We start from the raw sequence: 23,790 nt of genomic DNA, 5'->3' as shown, positions 1-23,790 counted from the left end.
GCTAACCCACATTCCCAGTCCCACATAGAACTATCTTATCATCCAGCCTTAAGTCAGGGTATAGTAAAGACACTTGCATATATCTACATTCACTGCTGCACTGTTCACAATAGTCAAGTTATGCAAACAGTCAGGATACACTACAACAAATAAGAAGAAAATATGACACATATATACAATGGAATGGGATGGGAAAAGATGGAGATGAATGATAGAATTTATATTTTTATCAGGTCAGGATATTTTTTATTCTGAAATAGAAGAATTAAAGGGAGATCAGTCTCTAAATTTCAAAGTTCTAGAATTGAAATGTCTTTGTACAGCTATGCGATAAAAACAAATAGTTAAAAAAAAAAAAAAGGACTGCAGGCATGGCTAAGTGGTAACAGTGCCTGCCTAGCAAGCCCAATAATGAAAACCAGAGCTCAAGCTCATCAAAATGCTCAGTCGTGGGGCTGGGAATATGGCCTAGTGGTAAAGTGCTCGCGTCGTATACATCAAGACCAGGAGCAGACCCAACCTGGGCAGAAAAGTTCACAAGCCTATCTCAATAGAGGAAGCATAGCTAGGGAGCATCCTAGCTATGGCTGAAGCTTAACATAAGAAGACTGTGGGGGCTGGGAATATGGCCTAGTGGCAAGAGTGCTTGCCTCGTGTACATGAAGCCCTGGGTTCGATTCCTCAGCACCACATATATAGAAAAATGCCAGAAGTGGTGCTGTGGCTCAAGAGATAGAGTGCTAGCCTTGAGCAAAAAGAAGCCAGGGACAGTGCTTAGGCCCAGAGTCCACACCCCAGGAATGGCAACTAAAACAAAACAAATAAACAAAATGCTCAGTCGTACATGGGTCTTACAGGTTAAGACTTTGTTTCGCAGAGTAACCATAGCATGCTCAGATGAGTGCTGATTAACTCACAGTCTTACTTTATAGAATAAATATCTGGAAGTCACAGTCTCACAAGCCAACAGCTTTCCCTGAACCAAACCATGTCTAGGATGATCATGCTTGCTTTGAGTTTGAAATTTAGAGACGGATCTGCCTTTAATTCTTCTATTTCAGAATAAAAAATATCCTGACCTGATAAAAATATAAAATAGAAAGGCCCTCTAGTGACTCAAAACAGTTTAAACTGTTCCTCATTGGAAATACACAGCCTTAGGTAACTTTGCTGTTCAAGAGCACCACCTGGTGGACAAATGCATTTAAGCTGTTCCATTGTGTGTGTGGGGGGGGGGGGGCGGGGGGGAATGTCCTCTATAGGGTTAAATGACCAAAAATCATTCAATGAAAAGACAACCATGCCTCAGTTAACAAAATGTCATATAAAGGAGCTCACTGTTCTGGTTGTTTATTTTCTGAGACAGGGTCTTGTTATGTAGTTCAGGCTCTTTATGTAGCTTAAATTGGCCTTGAACTTGAAATCCTCCTGCTTCAAACTCCCAAACACTGAACTTAAAAGACAGCAGTCACCACAGTCAGATGAAATAGGCTCTTGACTAATCTGGGCTGGGAGCTGATGGCTCACATCTGGAATCCTAGCCACTGAGGAAGCTGAGATCTGAGGATGGTGGTTCAGTCAGCCCATGCGGGAAAGTCCATGAGATTCTTACTTCTATTAAACACCTAAAAAACTGCAAGTAGAGCTGTGGTTCACAGTGACAGAGCACTAGCCTTGAGCAGAAAGCTCAGAGACAGCACCTAGGCCCTGAGTTCAAGCCCCACGGCAGACAATAAATATACACATACATATATACATACATACATACATACATACATACATACATAAGTAAATCTGGAAGTCACAAAAACTCACAACCAGGTGTGGTAAGGGTACATCTGTAATGCTACCACTAAGGAGATTGGGGCAACAAAACAGCAAGCCAGGGCTACATAGTAAGACCCTGTTTCATAGAAGAAGCCAAGCGCTGCTGGCTCACACCTGTAATCCTGGCTACTCAGGAGGCTGAGATCTGAGGATGGCAATTCAAAGCCAGGCAATTCAAAGCCAGGCCCAGAAGAAAAGTCCCCATGAGACACAGCTCCAATTAACCACTCAAAAACCAGAAGTGGAGCTGTGGCTCAAATAGTAGAACGCTAACCTTGAGCACAAAGAGACTCAGGGCCCAGACTAGCCTTGACCGAAAGCAGCTCAGGGACGGTGCCCTGGCCCTGAGTCTAAGCCCCAGGACTGTCAAAAAAAAAAAAAAAAAGGCCGGGGGGGGGGGGGGGAGGGGGGAATTTCTCAAAGACTTTCCTGCCAGGTCTCGCTTTGACCCACAATCCTCAGACCTCAGCTTCCTGAATAGCATGAGCCACTAGCACCCAGCTAGTATTAACTTTTAATACACTGAAAATATATCACTATTTAATACAAGATAATGTTTTTAATTTAAAAAAGAATACAGGGCTGGGAATATGGCCTAGTGGCAAGAGTGCTTGCCTCCTACACATGAAGCTCTCGGTTCAATTCCCCAGCACCACATATATGGAAAACGGCCAGAAAGGGCGCTGTGGCTCAGGTGGCAGAGTGCTAGTCTTGAGCGGGAAGAAGCTAGGCACGGTGCTCAGGCCCTGAGTCCAAGGTCCAGGACTGGCAATAAATAAATTAATTAATTAATTAATTAAAACAATGCTAAGAACCACAGAAATCTGATATAATAGTGAAGAAAAGAACAAAACAGTGTGTTTAATGCACACTCATTATGATGATTTCAAACATCCCTGAAAGAATCACATTCACTCTTCATGACCTCCTTCCTTCTTCACAGTCTTTCTCATCATTTTCCATCTACTCTAAAAGTGTAAAGACAAGCTATACTTCCAGTATTTGAATTTAAGTATGATCAGTTTTGTTTAGTAATAGCTTCTGTCATGTCTATGCTACAGGAGCACTTGCTGTGTGCCAGTGGCTCATACCTGCAATAACAGCTACTCAGGCGGTTGAGATCTGAGTATCACAGCTTGAAACCAGCCCATTCAGGAAAGCCAATGAGAGTCTTATTTCCAATTAACTACTAAAAAGGTGACTCAAAGCCCCAAGTTCAAGCCCCAAAACTAACACCTAAAGGGGGGGGGGGGGCACTGAACCATCAGTCCAGCTCTGGATGGAGCTCCCTCTGAGACACCACACATGCCATAAAAAAAAAAGTGTGTCTTATACTCCTCACAATGACAGATTCCCAGCTCTCAAACCTGAAAGTTATCAAGATGTTTCCAAGCTGCATGTTTTATTGGATTTTGTCCACTGGATTTTAATAACTAAAGTTACTCAAATTTTAAGTCTAAAGTCAATGTTTCCTTGAAGCAATGCCAATACTAACTGATTTTCAAACACAAGTAGTAAACTGATAAACACAGCAAGCCAAAGTCCACCAGCCTTACCTCTTCAGTCAATGATTATGCTATTTCACACAGGCTACTATGGGACATTTTCATGTCAACTGTTCTGAAAAGTGGTCCTGAATATGTATGTTGCTTCTGATTCTCACTGGAGAGGCTGAGCACAGTGGTTCATGCCTATAGTCCTAGCTACTCAGGAGGCTGAGATCTAAGGATCAAAGTTCAAAGCCAGCCTAGACAGGAAAGTCCTTGAGACTCTTATCTCCAATTAATCACAGAAAAAGCTGGACGTGGAGCTGTGGCTCAAATGAGTGAAAAGAGCTCAGAAGCTCAGGAACAAAGCACAGGCCCAGAGTTCAAGCCCCAGGACCAGCAAAAAAAAAAAAAAAAAAGGTAGGAAACGCATGCAACAGCCATCAACTAGCCTCAACTTTAGAAAAGCAACTTAACCTCTCAGCCCCTTGCTTCATCAGCTGTAAAATCAGAGACCGTGCCCAGACCCCGAATTCAAGGACCACAACCACCCCCCGCAAACCCGCACAAATGCTAAGAACATTCACCTTGTCTCATCTATTCCAGTGGAAATCCCACTGAAGCTGGTTTAATGAGATAGGAACCACATAATGTAATATAAAGTATGATTTGAAATTGGTCATCTTAACACAGCTAGTGCTGAAATAAGGTAAACTGTCCTAATCGTGGAATAACTTTAAAAATACTACTCCCATATAAATTTTTTCAAAAAGCTCTCTCTTGTTGGCCTACAACCCTTTATCATAGGTTATCTCCTACATGCTCCACCTGTCACCTGGCCTAGGAATCACAGGTCTCAGTCTTTACCTTATGAAAAAAATTTTGGTCCTCATCATGGGCAATATGGAGCCACTTGCATCCCCCCAAAATAGAATGATTAGCATGGGAACTATAAGACTGTCTGGGATACTGAATAAGACAGCATCTTCTCAAAAAAAAGAAAAAAGGAAGTCTGTATGAGTTTTATTATCACAAAAGAAGAAATCAGTAAATAATGTATCTAGAACTAAAACATACATTCACACACATACACACACACACACTCACATATTCATCAAGCAACTATTGAACATAAAGAATAATTTAAAACTAGTGTTAGATACACATTGAAATGACCTATAATCCCGGCTATCAGAAAATTGAGGCAGAAAATCTTGAGTTCAAGGCTGGCTTGAGCTACACAACAAGATTCTGTCTCCCAAGGAGACAGGAGTTCATGTAAAATAGTCTTTTGTTTTGTTTTGTTTTTGTTGCCAGTCCTGGGGCGTGGACTCAGGGCCTGAACACTGTCCCTGACTTATTTTTGCTCAAGGCTAGCACTCTACCACTTGAGCCACAGCACCACTTCTGGCTTTTTTTTATATATGTAGTGCTGAGGAATTGAACCCAGGGCTTCATGTATTAATGAGGCGAGCACTTTACCACTAGGCCATATTCCCAGCCCCATGTAAAATAGTCTTTATGGAAAGAAACATTGGAAACACTTCAGAAGCAAAATCTACAACAACCTCCTTGACTCTAATAAGACATATGTACACATATACAAATATGAATGTGTACACACAAAGACCAAAAGAAAATCATAAAAAGGTTATTTTGCATTTGTGTTTGATAACTTTTGAGCAGCTTTTATTTTCTTAATTTTTTTCTACATTTTCAAATTTTCCTACCTGAGTATGATCTACTTTGAACAAGAAATTCTCAACAGAGGGTACTTATTCAAATGAAAATATAGAAAGAGTATAGAGAAAGTATTTGTTTTTAGCTTTTATTTTCAATATTCTGAGTATACTCTTACTTAAAACACCAAGTAACAAACAATAAACACTTGCTACCCTATGTCTCTCCCACTTTATTCGCTAAAGGATTTTTTGTGGTTTTTTTTTGTGGGGGGCGGGACCAGTCCTAGGCCGTGAACTCAGGGCCTGAGCACTGTTCCTGGCTTCTTTTTGGCTCAAGGCTAGCACTCTGCCACTTGAGCCACAGCGCCACTTCTGGCCATTTTCTGTATATGTGGTGCTGAGGAATCGAACCCAGGGTCTCATGTATACGAGGCAAGCACTCTTGCCACTAGGCCATATTCCCAGCCTCTAAAGGATTTTTTAAACAAACCTAAACCAACTACATGAGAGCTTGTCTCAAACGCAAAACAAAAATCCTGATTTCATGTCATTTCATTAATTTTCAATGTGCCTCGAACTTAAAACCCAAAGTGCTGAAATCCACATGTAAATGACCTCCTCCACCTACTTCAGTGAGCACCTTTAAAGGTTAAAACAATTCACAGCCACTATGGCAGCATTAGATCCAAGAAGACATGGTCACATCTACTTCTCAGTCTAGCTCAAAAATAATGGTTTTTCCCAAATAACACCAGCAATTCATATAGAATCTATATAGGAAATGTGAAGTTATGCCACTACCTCGCATCCAGAATACAAAAACCAGTGTGAGGGCTGGGAATGTGGCTTAGTGGTAGAGTGCTTGCCCAGCATGCATGAAGCCCTGGGGTCGATTCCTCGGCACCACATAAAGAGAAAAAGCCAGAAGTGGTGCTGTAGCTCAAGTGGTACAGTGCTAACCTTGAACAAAAGGAAGCCAGCGACAGTGCTCAGTCCCTGAGTTCAAAACCCCAGGACTGGCAAAAAAGCAAACAACAACAACAAAAAAAAAGCAGTGTGAATAAATTCTGAAAAGCAGGAAGAAAGGGAGAGTATACACAAGTCTTGAACAGACACATCAGTAAAGAGGATGTCCAAAAGGGAAACCTAAATACCAATATCCACAGGAAAATCATCATCCTGCATCTTGAAAACACAAGCTACTACTATGCATACTACTCATGCCCAAAAGAGGGACTAAACTCGACACATGAAATACCAACTATCAGGCTTTCAGGAGATGGGCAGTGGAAACTCACCACCACCATTCCTAGAAGCTGTTCATGGAAAATGCTTTCTTCTGCAGCTAGCCATGTGCCAGATGAGGACTACTCTAATTTTCATACCAACAGAAAGAAAGGTATGCTTCCTCATCCCAGAAACATATAGGAAACATTCACTGGTTGAAAGAAAGGCTACAGGAGAACACACGTCCATCTAAGTATGTATCACCCCAAAGGTGTCTGTCTGTCTGTCTCTCTCTCTGTATGTGTGTGTGTGTGTTTCTGTCTCTCACACACACACAATTATGGTGATATCTTATCTCAACAATTAAGTTGAGCTTAAGGTTGGTGGTAGATTCTTATAACCCTAGTGGTACAGGAGGCTTAAGTAGAAAGACTGAAATTCAAAGACAGTTTAATACCCTATCTGAAAAATAACCAAAGCAAAAAGGGCTAAAATCATGGCACAACTGGGAGAAGAACATTTGTGTAGCTAGTGTGAGATGTGGAGTTATGAAATCCAGTGCTGGAAAAAATAAATAAATAAATAAATAAACTAAAAATATATTACACAAAAACTGTAATGGCATGTTTCTTTCAAAAATACAATTTGTGAAAAACAGCATATAAGAAGAGTGGTAGGGGGGCTGGGGATATGGCCTAGTGGCAAGAGTGCTTGCCTCATATACATGAGGCTCTGGGTTCAATTCCCCAGCACCACATATACAGAAAATGGCCAGAAGTGGCGCTGTGGCTCAAGTGGCAGAGTGCTAGCCTTGAGCAAAAGGAAGCCAGGGACAGTGCTCAGGCCCTGAGTCCAAGCCCCAGGGCTAGCCAAAAAAAAAAAAAAAAGAAGACGACTGGTAGGAGGGGAAAAAAGCAAAAGAATAAAATGTGATGCCACTTGCCTATAATCCCAGAATTCAGGAAGCTGAACAGACTAAGTGCCAGTGCTTCACATCTGTAATCTTAGCTATCAGGAGGCTGAGATAGGAAGGTCTCAGTTCAAAGTTAGCCTGGGAAGAATATTCTGAGCAGAAAATTCCATTACACTCTTATCTCCAATTAACCAGCAAAAGGCCAGAAATAGAGGTACGGCTCAAGTGGTTGAGCACCAGCATTGATCAAAAAAGCAAAGCAAGAGTACAAGTTCAAACTTCAATACCAACACAAAAATAACGGAAGCTAAGGCAAGAGAATCATGGGTTTGAGACCAACCTAAACAACATGGCAATAACCTGTCTCCCAGACACTGGGGAGGAGATGTAGGAACAGAATAAGAAAAATGATATAAGAGAGAATAAGGATAAATATAAGCCTTTTCCAACGTAGCATTTAGATAACTAGAGATAAAGCAAAATAAGTCTGAAATATTGCTTCTGTTATCAGTGATAGTACATGGGAAATATTTCCTGGTTTCCAGTCACATTTTTATAACACATAGCTAGATATACTGGTCAGTTACATTATGCTTATACCGTCGTTATTTGTATAAGTTGTCTTCAATCTGAAAAACACTAGCCACAGAATTCCTGCTGCTGACTCTTCATTCTTCCTGAGCTAAAGGAGTCATGACTAACTAAAATAAATGAATGCTTCTCGAACACCAAAACATTCTTTACTACTGTAAGTATACCTCATCATATATGCTCCCATTAATATCTGCACCATAGATAGGTGCCACAAAAGTTAAATTTTTCCAGTATTTGCGCTCCAAATCTTCATAATCCAAGTATCTTGGAGTACAATATCTGTAAAAGATAAAAGAAAAAGAGCAATTTTTAGCTTTTTCACATTCATTTAAATTACTTTCTAAGCAAAATCCTATTCAAACAAAAATATTACAGACATCTATGTTTTCAAACCCAGTAAACACATAAATGTATTTAATTCTGATCACTTTATATTTTTGTTTTTTTAATAATACCAGGGTGTGTGCTCAGGGCCTCTCAGTAGCTCACTGCTAATCATGGCTGGCACTCTACCATTTGAGTCATACCTCCCAGCCAGCTTTTTGCTACTTAATTGGAGACAAGTCTTACAGACTTTTCTGCCAAGGCTGGCTTCATACTGTGATCTTCTAGGGCTGAGCCTCCTGAGTGTAAGCATGCACTCTGGCTCACTTTGCCATCTTTATTAGTGTGGAAAGTACCTTCACAAAAGTATTGAGGAGAGTTTAAAAAAGCATTATCTGAGCTCTTGAATTATTACTAAAACCTTTAAGCAATTATACAAGGATATTTTAGAGATTTATAGGTACAAGATCTAACACGTCTGAAAAACTAAGAACCCCACTAAAAATTCATTAAATATGCTAATTATAGAAAAAAAAAGAAACTTTTTAGATAGCTGGAATGAGAGAACAGTTGGGTACAACATTCCAGAATAGAATGTTTCAGTACATACCAATTGTCAAATATATATAACCTTAACCCGCTTAAAATGTACCTCTAAACAAGACAATGTTAGAAATTAACTGTACAGCTGGCGGGGAGGGGGTGTTGGGAGGTGGGAAAGTGGGAGAAAATGAGGGAGAGGTAACAAGTTTGACAAAAAATGTACTCACTACCTTACGTATGTAACTGTAACCCCTCTGTACATCACCTTGACAATAAAATTAAGTATTTTTTAAAAGTAGCTCTAGGGGGGCTGGGGATATAGCCTAGTGGCAAGAGTGCCTGCCTCGGATACACGAGGCCCTAGGTTCGATTCCCCAGCACCACATATACAGAAAACGGCCAGAAGCGGCGCTGTGGCTCAAGTGGCAGAGTGCTAGCCTTGAGCGGGAAGAAGCCAGGGACAGTGCTCATGCCCTGAGTCCAAGGCCCAGGACTGGCCAAAAAAAAAAAAAAGAAAAAAAAAAAAGTAGCTCTAGAAATTCATCAGGATAAGACAGACTTGTACAATGACAGGCAGATGCAACAGAGACTGAAAATATAAGCTAAGAGGCAACAATGAAGAGTTTTTAAAAATACAAACATGAATAAGGTAGGTCTCCAAATATATTGACATTTAAAAAATCCTTCTAGGAGCTGGGACTATGGCCTAGTGGCAAGAGTGCTTGCCTCGTATACATGAAGCCTTGGGTTCGATTCCTCAGCACCACATATCTAGAAAATGGCCAGAAGTGGCGCTTGTGGCTCAAGTCCTGGGCCTTGAGTCCAAGCCCCAGGACTGGCAAAAAAAATAAAAATAAAAATAAAAAATCCTTCTATACTGAGTAGTTTACAGATTATTGTAAGCCTGCTGATTAAAAAGAAGAAGTCTACGGCCATACCACCCTGAACGCGCCCGATATCGTCTGATTAAAAAGAAGAAATACCAAGTTGGAGGTGTGGCTCAAGTGAGAGCACCAGCCAATGAGCAAAAGATACTGAGTTCAAGGGGCTGGGAATATGGCTTAGTGGTAGAGTGCTTGCCTTGCATGCATGAAGCCCTGGGTTGGATTCCTCAGCACCACATAAACAGAAAAAGCTGGAAGTGGCACTGTGGCTCAAGAGGTAGAGTGCTAAACCTGAGCAAAAATAAGAAGCCAGGGACAGTGCTCAGGTCCTGAGTCCAAGCCCCAGGACTGGCAAAAAAAAACCCAAAACAAAACAAAAAAAAAAAACAAAAAAAACAACTGAGTGCAAGTCCCAGTCTCAGACAAAAGAAAAAATGAGGGCTGGGGATATAGCCTAGCGGCAAGAGTGCCTGCCTCGGATACACGAGGCCCTAGGTTCGATTCCCCAGCACCACATATACAGAAAACGGCCAGAAGCGGCGCTGTGGCTCAAGTGGCAGAGTGCTAGCCTTGAGCGGGAAGAAGCCAGGGACAGTGCTCAGGCCCTGAGTCCAAGGCCCAGGACTGGCAAAAAAAAAAAAAAAAAAAAAAAAAAAAAAATGAACAAATACCTCTAACCACATATTAAGTGGTCCGAAAGAAATGTATACCAAATTATTATTAAGTTATTTCTCACATAGGAAGTACAGAAAAGTACTAATCCTTCTGTGTTATTTGGATTGTTAACAATGACCTCATATTATCAAAAAAAAAAATGCCAATGTTTCTTCATGAGGAAAATAAGCAGTAGTCAAGTATGGTGGCAAACACTTAAAATCCCAGGTACACAAGAGGTATAGGCAGAAGGATCCCAACCTGAAGCCAGCTCCAGGCAAAAACACAAAACACTATCCAGAAAATAAATAAAGCATAGCTCAGGTGACAGCCTGGCTAGCAAGTAGAAGGCCCTGAGTTCAAACCTCAGTACAGGGAGCAAGGGGAGGAAAATACGCAAATTAAAAAGACAAGTACATGGCTTCACTCATATGCGGAAGACAGACATACAAGATATACACATTTATAGACATGAATATATGCATAGACACATATACCTACTTGTTTACACACAGACACAAATGTGCAGAATATGGTTCTAATTATGGAAGTAGAAAAAGAGGAGAAAGAGTGAAGGGAAAAGATGAAGATGAACAGTTTTGAAGTATAGTGCAACTATGTATATGACATTATCAGTGAGAAGCCTCAGTGAAAGCTCTGATCACTAAGGGGGAGAGAAAGCAATAGGTTATTTTGAGCAAACATAAAGTATGCGTCTCTGAAGTACTAGGGTGAAACCTCTTGGTGTTGTTAATATACACTAAAAAAAAAAAGTGAGTGATAGGAAGCTCTGTTGAGGGTAGGCACCAGTGGGAGGGGAGGGTTAACAAAGAAGGTGAGTATGGATATGATTGGTACAACTGATATACAGGTATAAAAAGAGAAAAATGAAACCTGCTAGACTTGTTTTAAGAAAGGGGAATGGGATAAGATGGTGATGGAGGGGATGAAATTGATGGGGTTATATTGTATTCATGTGTGGAAATGTCACAATGAACCCACCCTTACACAACATAGGTATGTTACTAAAGAGTACTACTAGGGGCTGGGAATGTGGCTTAGTGGTAGAGTGCTTGCCTAGCATGCATTAAGCCCTGGGTTTGATTCCTCAGTACCACTTAAACAGAAAAAGCCAGAAGTGGCGCTGTGGCTCAAGTTGGAGTGTACTAGTCTTGAGCAAAAGAAGCTCAGGGACAGTGCCCAGGCCCTGAGTTCAAGCCCAAGGATTGGCAAGACATAAAATTAGATTATATTAGATTTAAATAAAACAATGGTGCCATTCCAATTCATTCAATCTGTTTTTCAAGTAACTGAAGGCTTAAACATTGTCACACAGAGAAAATTTGCCTAAAAACAAATAACTTGCCATAATCAAAAGTTCATGTCAATTAAAGATAAAAAGACTCATTTACAGCTATTATGAGGAAGGTCAAACTATGGAACATGTACCTAGCAATAAAGCAAAGGTTAGGATACAACACCCAAATAAGAGCAAACAAATGAAGCTAAATGAGGGCCAAAAGACATTGGGGCAGACTCATTCTTGTTATCATGTTCACATAAATGTTTGAAAGAAATACAAATAGCAAACAAAATCAACTCACTTGCCACTGTTGGCCAGTTGCCTGAACTCCTTCACAGTCATGGCCTTTTTCTGGATGTTGTATTGAGTAAACAGTCCCGATTGCCCTGTGACCATCTGCTGAATTGGCGCTGGAATAAGCAAATTATCAATGTCATCATAGCATTGTCTTGGCTTCCATTCCTTTGGAGGAATCACCTAAAAGTAAAATAAAATATTATTATCCTGAGTCCAGGCACCAATGATTCATGCCTGTAATGCTAGCTACTCAGGAGGCTGAGATGTGAGGATTGTAGTTAGAAGCCAGCCCAGGCAAGAAAAATCTGTGACAACTTGCAAAACCACTTGGTGTAAACCAACTGAACAATTCATGGGGGGGGAGAGGGAAAAGGGGAGGAGGGAGGGGGGAGTGAGGGAGGAGGTAACAAACAGTACAAGAAATGTACCCAAGGCCTAACGTATGAAACTGCAACCTCTCTGTACATCACTTTGACAATAAATAAGAAAAATAAATAAATAAAAACCATAAAAAACCGTCTGTGACCGTCTTATTTCCAAGTAACCACCAAAATCCAGAAGTGGAGCTGTGGCTCAAGTGGGAGAGCACCAGCCTTGAGTGAAAACGCTAAGGAGTTCAAGGTCCAATACCAATACACATACATACACATATACACATACACACACACATGCACACACACACACACACACACACACACACACACAGGTTTATAATCCACATACCAGTGCCAAAAAGGGCTGGACGTATGGTTCAGTAGTACAGCACCTATATACCAAGTGTGAAGTCCTGATTCAACCCTAGTTGTGGGGAGCAGGGGGGGGATTTGATCATAAAATTTAAAGACACCTAGAAGTAAATAAGTAGCTGAAGTTCAAATGGTTATAGACTAATTGAGTTGAAATTCAAAGTCAAACAGTATGACACTAGAATTCACACTGAGCCATTATATTACCCTGCCTCTTGATAAAAGGCGAAAATAGGGGCTGGGAATATGGCCTAGTGGCAAGAGTGCTTGCCTCATATACATGAAGCCCTGGGTTCAATTCCCCAGCACCACGTACATAGAAAACGGCTAGAAGTGGCACTGTGGCTCAAGTGGTAGAGTGCTAGCCTGAGCAAAAAGGAGCCAGGGACAGTGCTCAGGCCCTGAGTCCAAGCCCCAGGACTGGCAAAAAAAAAAAAAAAAAAGGACGAAAAAATGTCTATTTCAATCTTTATGCCTCAGAATGTTATCTGGACATCTTATTGCTATTTACATTAATATGAAAAAGCAAATGTTTCTTTAGTTTTCTTTATAAACTTCTTACGCAATGTGGAAAATAGCATAATGGTAAACTAGTAAATATTTAAAAATTCACTTTCTGGGAAGATGGGAGTAACTTTGACATGTATCTTCTGCTCATTGACACAGTGTACCTCCTCCTGCATAACCACAGTGAACATGCCAGTGTGACATCCCTGCTGAATGTAGAGCTAAAAAGAGATGTGTACTAAGCCAGGCATAGTAGGATATACCTGCAATATCAACACTCAGGAGACTGAAGTAGCTGGGAGCCAGTAGTTCATGCCCATAATCCTAATCAGGAAGCTGAAATCTGAGGATCTCGGTTCAATGACAGGCAGGAAAGTTCATGAGACTCTTTCATCTCCAATTAACCACCAGAAAACTGGAAGTAGTGCTGTGGTTCAAGTGGTAGAGCACTAGCCTTGAGCTGAGGAACACAGGGACAGCACCCAGGCCCAGAGTTCAAGCCCCACAACAGACCAAAAAAAGGGAGACTGAAGTAGAATATTGTGTGTCCCAAACCATCCTGGGCTACAAAGACTCTGATTCAAAAAACAGGAGTCAGTGGCTCATGCTTCGAACTCTAAGGGTTGAGATTCAAAGCCAGCCTGAGGAGAAAAGTCCATAAGACTGTTATTTTCAACTAACCAGGAAAAAATCCAGACTGGCAGAGCAACAGCCTCCAGCAAAAAAAATAAAAAACAACTGACAGCATGAGGCCCTGATTTTAAGCCCCAGTACTGGAGCAACAAAGGAAGAGGGGAAGAAGGAAGAAACAGTGATAGAGGAGTTATGATTGGAATCTATATCATGCATGAGTGAAAGTGTCACAATGAAATTCCTTCCTAATATGCTAATAAAATATATATTCTTAGTTCAAGCCACAGGATTGGCACAAATAAATCAGCATAATAAATATTTTATATACATATATAACTATTATATATGTATATAAAATTTTACATGTTATATATGTAAAAATTATATATATATATCATTTTTAATGAGGTTCACCTTCTTGATATTATAGGCAGAATGCACATTTTACATCACTATTCCCCAACCCAGACTACTGTTCCTGATGTAACATTTCCAGCTACCATTTGCATTTACACTATGTAAATTTTACAAACTTTGAGTAGTTGTACAAAGGGGCTTCAATTCAACATGTCAATTTATGAATGCAATGCGTAGGTGTCACCCTTCCATCATTCTCCCCTCCTGCACTAAGCATTTTGAAAATAGTTTCTACCAGCACAACCTAGTACTGACAAGAGGCAAAAGGAGGGGAAGCTATGCTGCTCCTGTCTTCATCTTGTGATGAAGCTGTACTCTCTGGGCTGTTTATAAAGCTAAAGAATCATGTGTATAAACTATGACCAGGGCAGTCTCTGTCCAATTACTGTTGGGGACAAATTTCATCCATCTCATATATTTTAAAAGTTTATCATTATCTGCCTCCAACATGAAAAAGTTTTGCCAACACTTTTCCAACTAGAATTACCACAAGTGCAATCAGACCTAACGTATCAAACCTTGACTCCAGAATAAAAGTAAAATCCAAGTACATATCTAAAAAAAAAAACTAATTAGAAAATAAACAAAATGGGCTGGGAATATGGCTTAGCAGCAAGAGTGCTTGCCTCGTATACATGAAGCCCTGGGTTCGATTCCTCAGCACCACATATATAGAAAAGGCCAGAAGAGGCGCTGTGGCTCTAGTGGCAGAGTGCTAGCCTTGAGCAAAAAGAAGCCAGGGACAGTGCTCAGGCCCTGAATCCAAGTGCCAGGACTAGCAAAATAAATAAATAAAATTATTTTTTAAAAAAACAGTTCATCAATATCTGCCTCCAACATGAAAAAGTTTTGCCAACACTTTTCCAACTAGAATTACCACAAGTGCAATCAGACCTAACGTATCAAACCTTGACTCCAGAAATAAAAGTAAAATCCAAGTAGACATCTAAAAAAAAACTAATTAGAAAATAATCAAAATGGGCTGGGAATATGGCCTAGTGGCAAGAGTGCCTGCCTCGTATACATGAGGCCCTGGGTTCAATTCCCCAGCACCACATATACAGAAAATGGCCAGAAGTGGCGCTGTGGCTCAAGTGGCAGAGTGCTAGCCTTGAGCAAAAAGAAGCCAGGGACAGTGCTCAGGCCCTGAGTCCAAGGCCCAGGACTGGCAAAAAAAAAAACAGAAAATAATCAAAATAAATAATAAGCCAAAGTCTCTACTATTAGAACTATTCCACCACTATCTTTGAATCATAAACTAAGACAAACTCACTAAGCTGTCAACACTACATTACAAAGAGCCTTCCCACACTCTGTTCTTCAAGACTATATAAGCAAACTAGCTTTGTAATTGCAGTCTTGATTTTTCACTGTAACATCTGACTTGGTGCAATTCGGTACATCTGTTACTGTGGAAACTTCCACAACAAAAAGGAAGATAGGCAATGTTGAGTTTATATGATTTGACATAAAAGATGGTAAAAATGATTAGAACAAATAAATAAGAAATAGGAAATAGGAAATTAACATGGGATAGAATAAATTAATCTCCAGCTCTGTCAATAAGTCTTGCCTTACTTAAGGAGGCATTTTTGGACTCAGGTGTGTCTTGTAATTGTAGTTCTCATTAACTTTCTTCTGTCTCATAATGCTAGGAGCAGCTCAGGTGGACTTTACGTATAGCTCCCTTGTGAGGGGAGCTATTGCTTCCTCTTCTAACGTTACTAAACATGTCACCCTCTCACTAGATAATATACTAATCTCAGTGGAAACAATGTGTTTTCAAAAACCAGAAGGAGAGAAAATAGGACAAAGGGCTGCATTCAGAGACCAAAGGAGAAAGTCATATCCAGAATCCATTCTGCCAATCCTTAGTAAACCATTACAAGTTCATTTAACTTCGTTAAATGACTCTGAAAGAAGACATTTGCTTCAACTAAAGAATGATTTGCTTCATAAAGGTAATGTTGAAGTGCTAAGATGCCAAAAATGAAATCTTTTAAGAGCTACCCCAATAAAGAAGGTAAGCTAAGCCTGGAAATTCATTCTAAACCTTTACTTTCTGTTTTCTCCTTTTTCAAGTCTCACCCAATTCTAGTTAACACTCAATCTAATATCCCTAAATTGTAAACCTTTTCCAAGATTGACTTTGAGCCTTAACAAACATAAAACTAAACAACAGGCCCTCCAGGGACACATGTCAGACACAGTGAAGAATTGGATTACAGGGTTTGGGAATATGGCCTAGTGGTAGAATGCTTGCTTCATATACATGAAGCCCTGGGTTCAATTCCTCAGCACCACATATATAGAAAAAGCCAGAAGTGGCACTGTGACTCAAGAAGTAGAGTGCTAGGCTTGAGCAAAAAGAAGTCAGGGACAGTGCTCAGGTCCTGAGTTAAGGCCCCAGGACTGCACCAAAAAAAAAAAAGAATTGGGTTACAAGTAGTATCCACTGGAGGTAAGAACCTGATGTCCAATCCTGACAGTTCAAGAAGTTCTCTGCTCAGCTACACCTGCTCTCCACATGAGACCTTCACAGCGGAGATGGAGAGTCCAGGTAAAACCTTCACACTGATGTGATCAAGCACTTCATCTCAATGATGGGCTCCGCCAGAGATCAGGCATTCATGTAGACATGATGCTGACATGTCTACAGGTTTCAGTCTTACAAGTCCCAGATTAGAAACCAATTGATTAGATCAATTAAACTGAAGTAACTAAAATAAAATACATTTTTCCTCAGGTAAGTTTTAAATTAAACTTCATTCCTCCCTCTCTAGTTACAAGAGATGGATTTCACTCTTTCAGAATTCTGTGATCTACCAGAGTCCAAACACACAATGCAGTTCTCCAAACTTTACTGAACACACCTATGATTCTGAATGTGTCATTTATCATCATTTCTTACAGGTATTATCTGGCACCTATAAGAAGAAAAGAGAAGGCTTTCAAACACATCTAAACTATAGACTGCTTCTCTCTTCTTCACTGGTCTAGGATACATCACTTTTTCGTCACTTGACACAACTGCCCTGACAAGAGTCACTGAATGCTCTCTCCCCATAGACCCACAAAATTCATTCTTTACATAGAAGCCAGTTATCTTCCAAAAAGAAGGGGAGGGGGCACAAAAACAACAAAATAAATAACCAGGCACCAGTAGATCACATATCTAAGTGTAGCTGCTAAGGAGGCTTAAGATCTTAAGATGAAGGTTCAAAGACAGCCCAGGCAGGAAAATCTGAGAGATTCTTACCTCCAATTAGCCTGAAGTGGAGCTGTGGCGCAATGACACAGCACCAGCCTCAAGTGAAAAAGCTAAGGGACAAGTGCCCATGCCCTCAGTTCAAGCTCAAGTATGGACACAAAAACAAAAACAGAAACAAAATAGATAAACTGTCACCACATCTTCTTTTCCTTTGTATTTAGAATGAACATCTGATCATTTTCATGATTCCTTCTGCACTTTCACCACCTCCTAAACCTGCCCACCAGTGCCAACTCCCTATTCCTCCCATGCATGAAGTTCAGACCAGTTTCTACACTCTGGACTTACTATTCTTTCTGTTGCCACATCTTGAGAAGGCTGGAGTTTTTGGTTTGGTTAGGGCTTTTTCTGTTGATTTCTGTTATCTCATTTTTTTGTTTTGGCAGTACTGGGATTTGAACTCAAGGCCTATACTTGCTAAGCTACTGCTCTATGGCTGAGTCATACCTCCAACCCTACTTTTTGCTAGGTTTTTTGGAGACAGAATCTAAGAACTTTTCTGCCCAGGCTAACTTCAAACTGCAATCTCTTTTTACCCATTGGGTTTGTGTCTGCTTAAACGTCCATTTCTCATCATTACAACATGCTATCACCAATATTTAAGGTCCATGAAGCAAGGATTTGGTCTATTTTGTACCTCCAGTACCCTCACACACTCTTGGCACATAGCACGAACTCTTCACATTTGGTGAAAAAAATAACTAAAAATAAAATAGAATAGACAAAGAAAAAACTGATCGTGGTTGCCTAGGGCTGCGAGGGGCAATGGGTGGTGACCGGGAGTGGGAATTGACTGCTTAATGGGTACAGTCTTTCTATGATGATGAAAATGTTCCGAAATGCAACAGTAGTGACAGATGGACAACTCAATAAACTACAAGCCCCTGAGTTACTATTTTAAGTGGGTATACAACATCTTACATAAAGTATATCTCAAAAACGTCACGTACTCATTGTACTTACAAACTGACATGTTGGATTGAAACTCCTTTTTACAACTATTTAAAGATATTTAAAACTTTGAACTTTTTAAATCTGCTTTTCATATTTTAGAATCAGAATTTAAATGACAAACAAAAAACACAAGAAGTAAGGGAGAGAAAATTGATGAAACTATTAATACACTCACATACCTCTAAAACCCAATACAGGCATATCTCTGGTTTCTATGAAGCATTTCAGATTCGTAAAGAAAGAAGAGAAAAGAATCAGTAGTCTAAGAACATGGCCACAAGCATGGCTGAAATGGTACAGTGCTTGCTTAAAGACAACGGAAAAGAATGGACACTGGTAGCTCACACTTGTGACCTTAGTTACAAAGCAGACTAAGATAGGGATCATGGTTCAAAGCCAGTCTGAGCAGGAAAGTCTGTGAGACTCATCTCCAATTAACTACTCAAAAACCAGAAGTGGAGCTGTGGCTCAAATTGGTAGAGGTCTAGCCTTGAGCAAAAGAGCTCAGGTACAACACCCAGGCCCTGAGTTCAAGCCCCACAATGGACCAAAAAGAAAAAAGAAAAATAAGATCACTATTATTTGAGGAAGGAAATCAATATCACACATGGATTAACAGGACAAACACATTACAATTTTTTTTTTCCTATGGAAGACACAATGGAGCATAACTGAAGGCCAAGTGATCTGACCATAATCACCTTTGCAAGACCAGCTCGGTGAGCTCCTTTCGACTCCATGTAGGCAAGGTATTTGTTGAACTCCCGGAACTCCTCCATGGAGGGTCTGAAAGTCATTATCTTACAGCTGGGGTTCAGGGGGCTCCCCGCCTCTGCCACCTCCATGATGGCTAAGGTAGTCTCTGTAGAGAAGAGGATAGAATCATCAGCACTGAATTATTTGTGCTTAAAGTTAGTGGTCTTTTCTCCTAAGCACCATATAAGCAATCCCCTGAAATCACCCCACACAGCAGAAGCTCTGCTTTCCAGTCACTTCCTACTCCCTCCCCCATTGTGACTGAGACTCCCCATCTCTCTGATAAAATGGCAGACTGGTCATCTCTTGCCAAGCCCCTATTCCTGGCACAGAATCACAGTCTGACTGTACTGCTGGCCTACTCAAAATCCTTCCAAGTAAAAATAAATTTTTCTACCACTGCAAGACCACAAAAGATGTTATTCTTTTGGGCAGCAGGGGAGGGGAGAGTTTGTTTTGTCTAGACAGGAACTTGAACCCCATATCTTATGTTTTCACTCACTGGCTTGGTGCCTTACACCCTGTGCCACATCTCTAACTACAAGATGTTGCTCATGTACCAGTTCTGAAAGAAACTCTTGTCACTCACACATGCATATATCTAAAGGCTTCTTTTGGCTAAGTAGAGGACACTCAATATTCCCAGCAGTTGACTGAAATATGCTTCCAGCTTGTTCTAATATTGTCCTGTAATAACTTACAAACTAACCATCGAATAAAGCCACCAGGCACTAGTTGAAAGCACTAAGAACAAAGAAAGAGGTAGGTGACTCTACCTTCCAAGCTCACTGTCTGGGGGCTGAAAAAACTTCAAAAATGCATACAAGAAAGAACTAACTCTACTAGACTAATTACAAGTCACTTCCCTAGAAAGGGGTGGAGTTGGAGTTAAAGACTCACAAGAAGATATAGCAGCTGGTCACATGAGAGAATGACTATTCCAGGAAGTGGAGATAGTCGGGACATATTGCAGGAACTGAGAAACAGAGTGTCTAGAGCTTAGAAACCAAAATTTCAAAAGATACATAAAATAATCAGTGCTAGGGGAGTGGCTCCAGTGGTATAGCATTTACCTAGTAAGCACAAAGCCCTAAATTAATCCCATAGCACACATATGCATAGTGCACACATGTAGGTAGTTAGCAGCTTTTGCTGCAAAAACAATAACTTATGCAGTCAATGAGTGAAATGATTCCTTCAATGAATGTTTATGGAGCACCTAACACATTCCAGACAGGGAAAATACAAAGATGAATAAAGAAGTACTGAAGTAAGCGGGGCGCTGATGGCTTACGCCTATAATCCTAGCTACTGGGGAGGCTGAGACATGATGATTGCAGTTGGAAGCCAGCCTGGGCAGGAAAAGCTGTGAGACTCTTACTCTAATCCCCAATTAGCCACCAAAAAGCTGGAAATGGCGCACTGTGACTCAAAGTGGAAGAGCACTAGCCTTGAGCAGAAGAGCTTAAAGACAGTGCCCAGGGCTGAGCTCAAGTCCAACACTGACCAAAACAAAAAAAAACAAAAAACAAAAAAAAAAAAACACTGGAGTGACTAATTCAGAAAGACCCAACAAACCACTTCCAGATGCTGAATGTCTGAAATCCTCTTTGAAGGAAGTTCCCCACCCCCCTCATTTGAGGGGAGAGGGAGTGACAGTCCTGAGACTTAAATTTAGGGCCTGGATGATGTCCCTGAACTTTTTTGCTCCTGGCTAGCACTCTACCACTTATAAGCCATGGCTCAACTTCCAACTTTTTGGTGGTTAACTGGAGATCAGTCTCAGGAACTTTTCTGCCTAAACTGAGGGCGGGGGGGGTGGGGGTGGGGGGGGTATGTAGCTCAGGTGGTAGAGGTAGAATACCAGCTATGAGCATGAAAGCCAAGCATGAGAGCAAGGTTCTGAATTCAAACCTCAGTACCAGATTGAAGTTCCTAGTCTTGGTCTTAACATATTTTCCTCCACACAAACATAGGTGCATACACCCAAAGCTATGGCCTGCAGAATAAATTCTCACTCTATATAGTAAGTACAATGTTCTTTACATGCATCCAAATTTAGCTCTTGCTTAACCCCAGCCTCATCCATCACCACTAACTATACTGTTCATCCATCCTTGCCTGTCTGCAGAGACTGGACTCCTCCTCCTAGGACACTCAAGTCTAAGGATGCTCAATCAAGTCCTTTATATAAAATAGCTCAATGTTCACATATAACCTATCTGTTAGTCAATGCAAATGCTAAATGAATAGTTATGCTACACTGCTGAATTTAAAAATCTATATATGCACATTTTTCAAATATTTTTTATCCTCAGTTCAATTCATTGAGGCTTAACACTCAAATACAGAAGGCCAACTGCATTTCCCACAGTACTTGCAGACTTGTGCTTCTCTAACAAGTAAAGCTCTCGAGTCTTGGAACATTACTCCCTCCTCTTAAAGCAGTGTGCCTGCTTCCTGACCTGGCAAACTCCAGCCTATGCTTGAGATTGTCAACTTTCTGGCAAGGACTGAGTGGCCACCCCTGCATTTCCCCACCCTTTCTGCATGTCACAGCCTCACCCAGCTGCTAGCACTTCCAACCACGCACTGAACTATGAGCTCTCAAAGGAAAGGCAGACTCACCATCTCTGTCAGCCCTGGCATACAGCCTGGCACCAGCCTGCTGTAATAATCATTTGTCAAATGCATAAAAGAATAAAAACCAAACTATTAAAGTATTTAAATAAAAGGATGCCAAATTCAGGTCATTTTCTGTCTGGGATGTGCATGTGTGGTGGTACTGAGGCGTGTGTGTGTGTGTGTGTGTGTGTGTGTGTGTGTGTGTGTGTGTGTGTGTATGGTGGTACTGAAGCTTGAACTTGGGGGTCTGAGAGTTGTGCCTAAGCTCTTTTGCTTAAGGCTAGTGCTCTACCACTTGAAGCACAGCTCTACCTTCCAGCATTTTGTGGTTAATTGGAGATAAGATTCTCTCAGAAGCCAGGCACTGGTGGGTCAGGCCTGTAACCCTAGCTACTCAGGAGGCTGAAATCTGAGGAACATGGTTCAAAGCCAGCCTAAGCAAGAAATTCCAATTAACCATCAAAAAGCAAAAAGTAAAGTTGTGGCTTAAATGAGAATACTAGCCTTGAGCAAAAAGGTAAAGGACAGTACCCAGGCCCTGTGTTCAAGCCCCAAGCCCCAGTCACACACACACCACACCACACACACACACACACACACACACACACACACACACACACACACACACACACCACTATCAGGCTAAAGCAAGATAATCACAAGCTTGAGGTCAGCCTGGGCTACATAGCCAAGCTGTCTCAAAAAATACCTGCAATAAATGAGCAGCAATGAAAAGTAAACCTTAGCTGTGACCTAGCTTTCTAGCTAGGGGAGAAATATATTTTGTCCCTTTCCAAACATCACTTCTCCTTTGTCTACACAAAACAAGTTCCACATACAAATTACATACACCAAAAACCTAGTTGGCTTAAGTTTCACAAGTTTTTAATCTATAAACCCAACATGTGATCATCATAAAATTTTTAAATAACTCAATATACTTAACCCTACTATCTAAATCTCTGCCAATATTATAGGCAAATAAATCTAGTATTAAATTTCATGTATTTGATACCAATAGCATTGATTTTTGGACATTTATGTACACTTTAAGTTCTTTGAGGGGGAGACCATTTATACTTATTCTTTTTTTTTGCTTGCTTGCTTTATTTTTTGCCAGTCCTGGGGCTTGAACTCAGGGCCTGAGCACTGTTCCTGGCTTCTTTTTGCTCAAGGCTAGCACTCTACCACTTGAGCCACAGCGCCACTTGTGGCTTTTTTCTATATATGCGGTGCTGAGGAATCAAACTTCATGTACACAAGGCAAGCACTTTACCACTAGGCCATATTCCCACCCCCTATACTCATTATTCTTAAAGACATTTTTATGTGTTTTCTGGAATCGAGATTTTTGTTATCCACATTTATGAGTTCTATAATATTGACAATGTTATTACAATTAATCCTTAGCCCCGCTTCTTTCTCTAAAACTTTATTTCTCTGTATCAAGAATATGTGTGTTTCACAATAGCTCAACAGCTATGTATATATGATCATATAAGACAAGGATAAGCAAACTCTATTGATGACATTATATTTAAAGTTCTAGGTAAATTTCCTTTGGCGTACGCCACGTGGCTACTGTATATGATTTTGGTACACTGGGTATAGTATATATGCCTACCTGATGTAAGGAGGGGAAAGAAAAACAAGGGTGTAAGATATCACAAGAAATGTACTCACTGCCCTATTATGTAACTGTACCCCTTTTGCACAACACCTTGTCAACAAAATTTAATTAATTAAAAAAAAGAATATGTGGGGGCTGGGGATATGGCCTAGTGGTGAGAGAGCTTGCCTCGTATACATGAGGCCCTGGGTTCGATTCCCCAGCACCACATATATAGAAAACGGCCAGAAGTGGCGCTGTGGCTCAAGTGGCAGAGTGCTAGCCTTGAGCAAAAAGGAAGCCAGGGACAGTGCTCAGGCCCGGGGTCCAAGGCCCAGGACTGGCCAAAAAAAAAAAAAAAAAGAGTATGTGTATTTCAAATGTTCTTGCTTATTTCCTAATCCAAGAAAGATTGTTCTATTCCTTAAGTATAGATGCTATGAGTTCTGAGGGTGACATACTAATCTACACAGAGACTAAGTCCCTAAAGTGAATAACAAGCAATATCTCTAATGGTAACTTCATTATTTTGTGTCT

General features: G+C 40.7%; 1 protein-coding gene across 3 annotated transcripts in view; it reads right to left on the bottom strand.

Annotated features, from left to right (window-relative positions):
• Positions 1–23,790, bottom strand: part of Kdm4c (lysine demethylase 4C) — a 314,587-nt gene that overhangs the window by 261,710 nt on the left and 29,087 nt on the right. For 2 of the 3 annotated variants that reach the window (XM_048347179.1, XM_048347255.1), the window contains exons 2-4: positions 18,965–19,125; positions 11,740–11,915; positions 7,895–8,009 (exon numbers count right to left, since the gene is read on the bottom strand). In XM_048347179.1, the coding sequence (XP_048203136.1) occupies positions 7,895–8,009; positions 11,740–11,915; positions 18,965–19,108 (435 nt within the window). In that variant the 5' untranslated portion in view covers positions 19,109–19,125. The remainder of the gene's footprint in view (positions 1–7,894; positions 8,010–11,739; positions 11,916–18,964; positions 19,126–23,790) is intronic. The other variant, XM_048347291.1, reaches the window with a different exon arrangement.

The sequence above is a fragment of the Perognathus longimembris genome, chromosome 1, assembly GCF_023159225.1.
Source record: "Perognathus longimembris pacificus isolate PPM17 chromosome 1, ASM2315922v1, whole genome shotgun sequence".
Taxonomy (NCBI): domain Eukaryota; kingdom Metazoa; phylum Chordata; class Mammalia; order Rodentia; family Heteromyidae; genus Perognathus; species Perognathus longimembris.
This window is presented reverse-complemented; position numbering and strand designations above follow the sequence as displayed.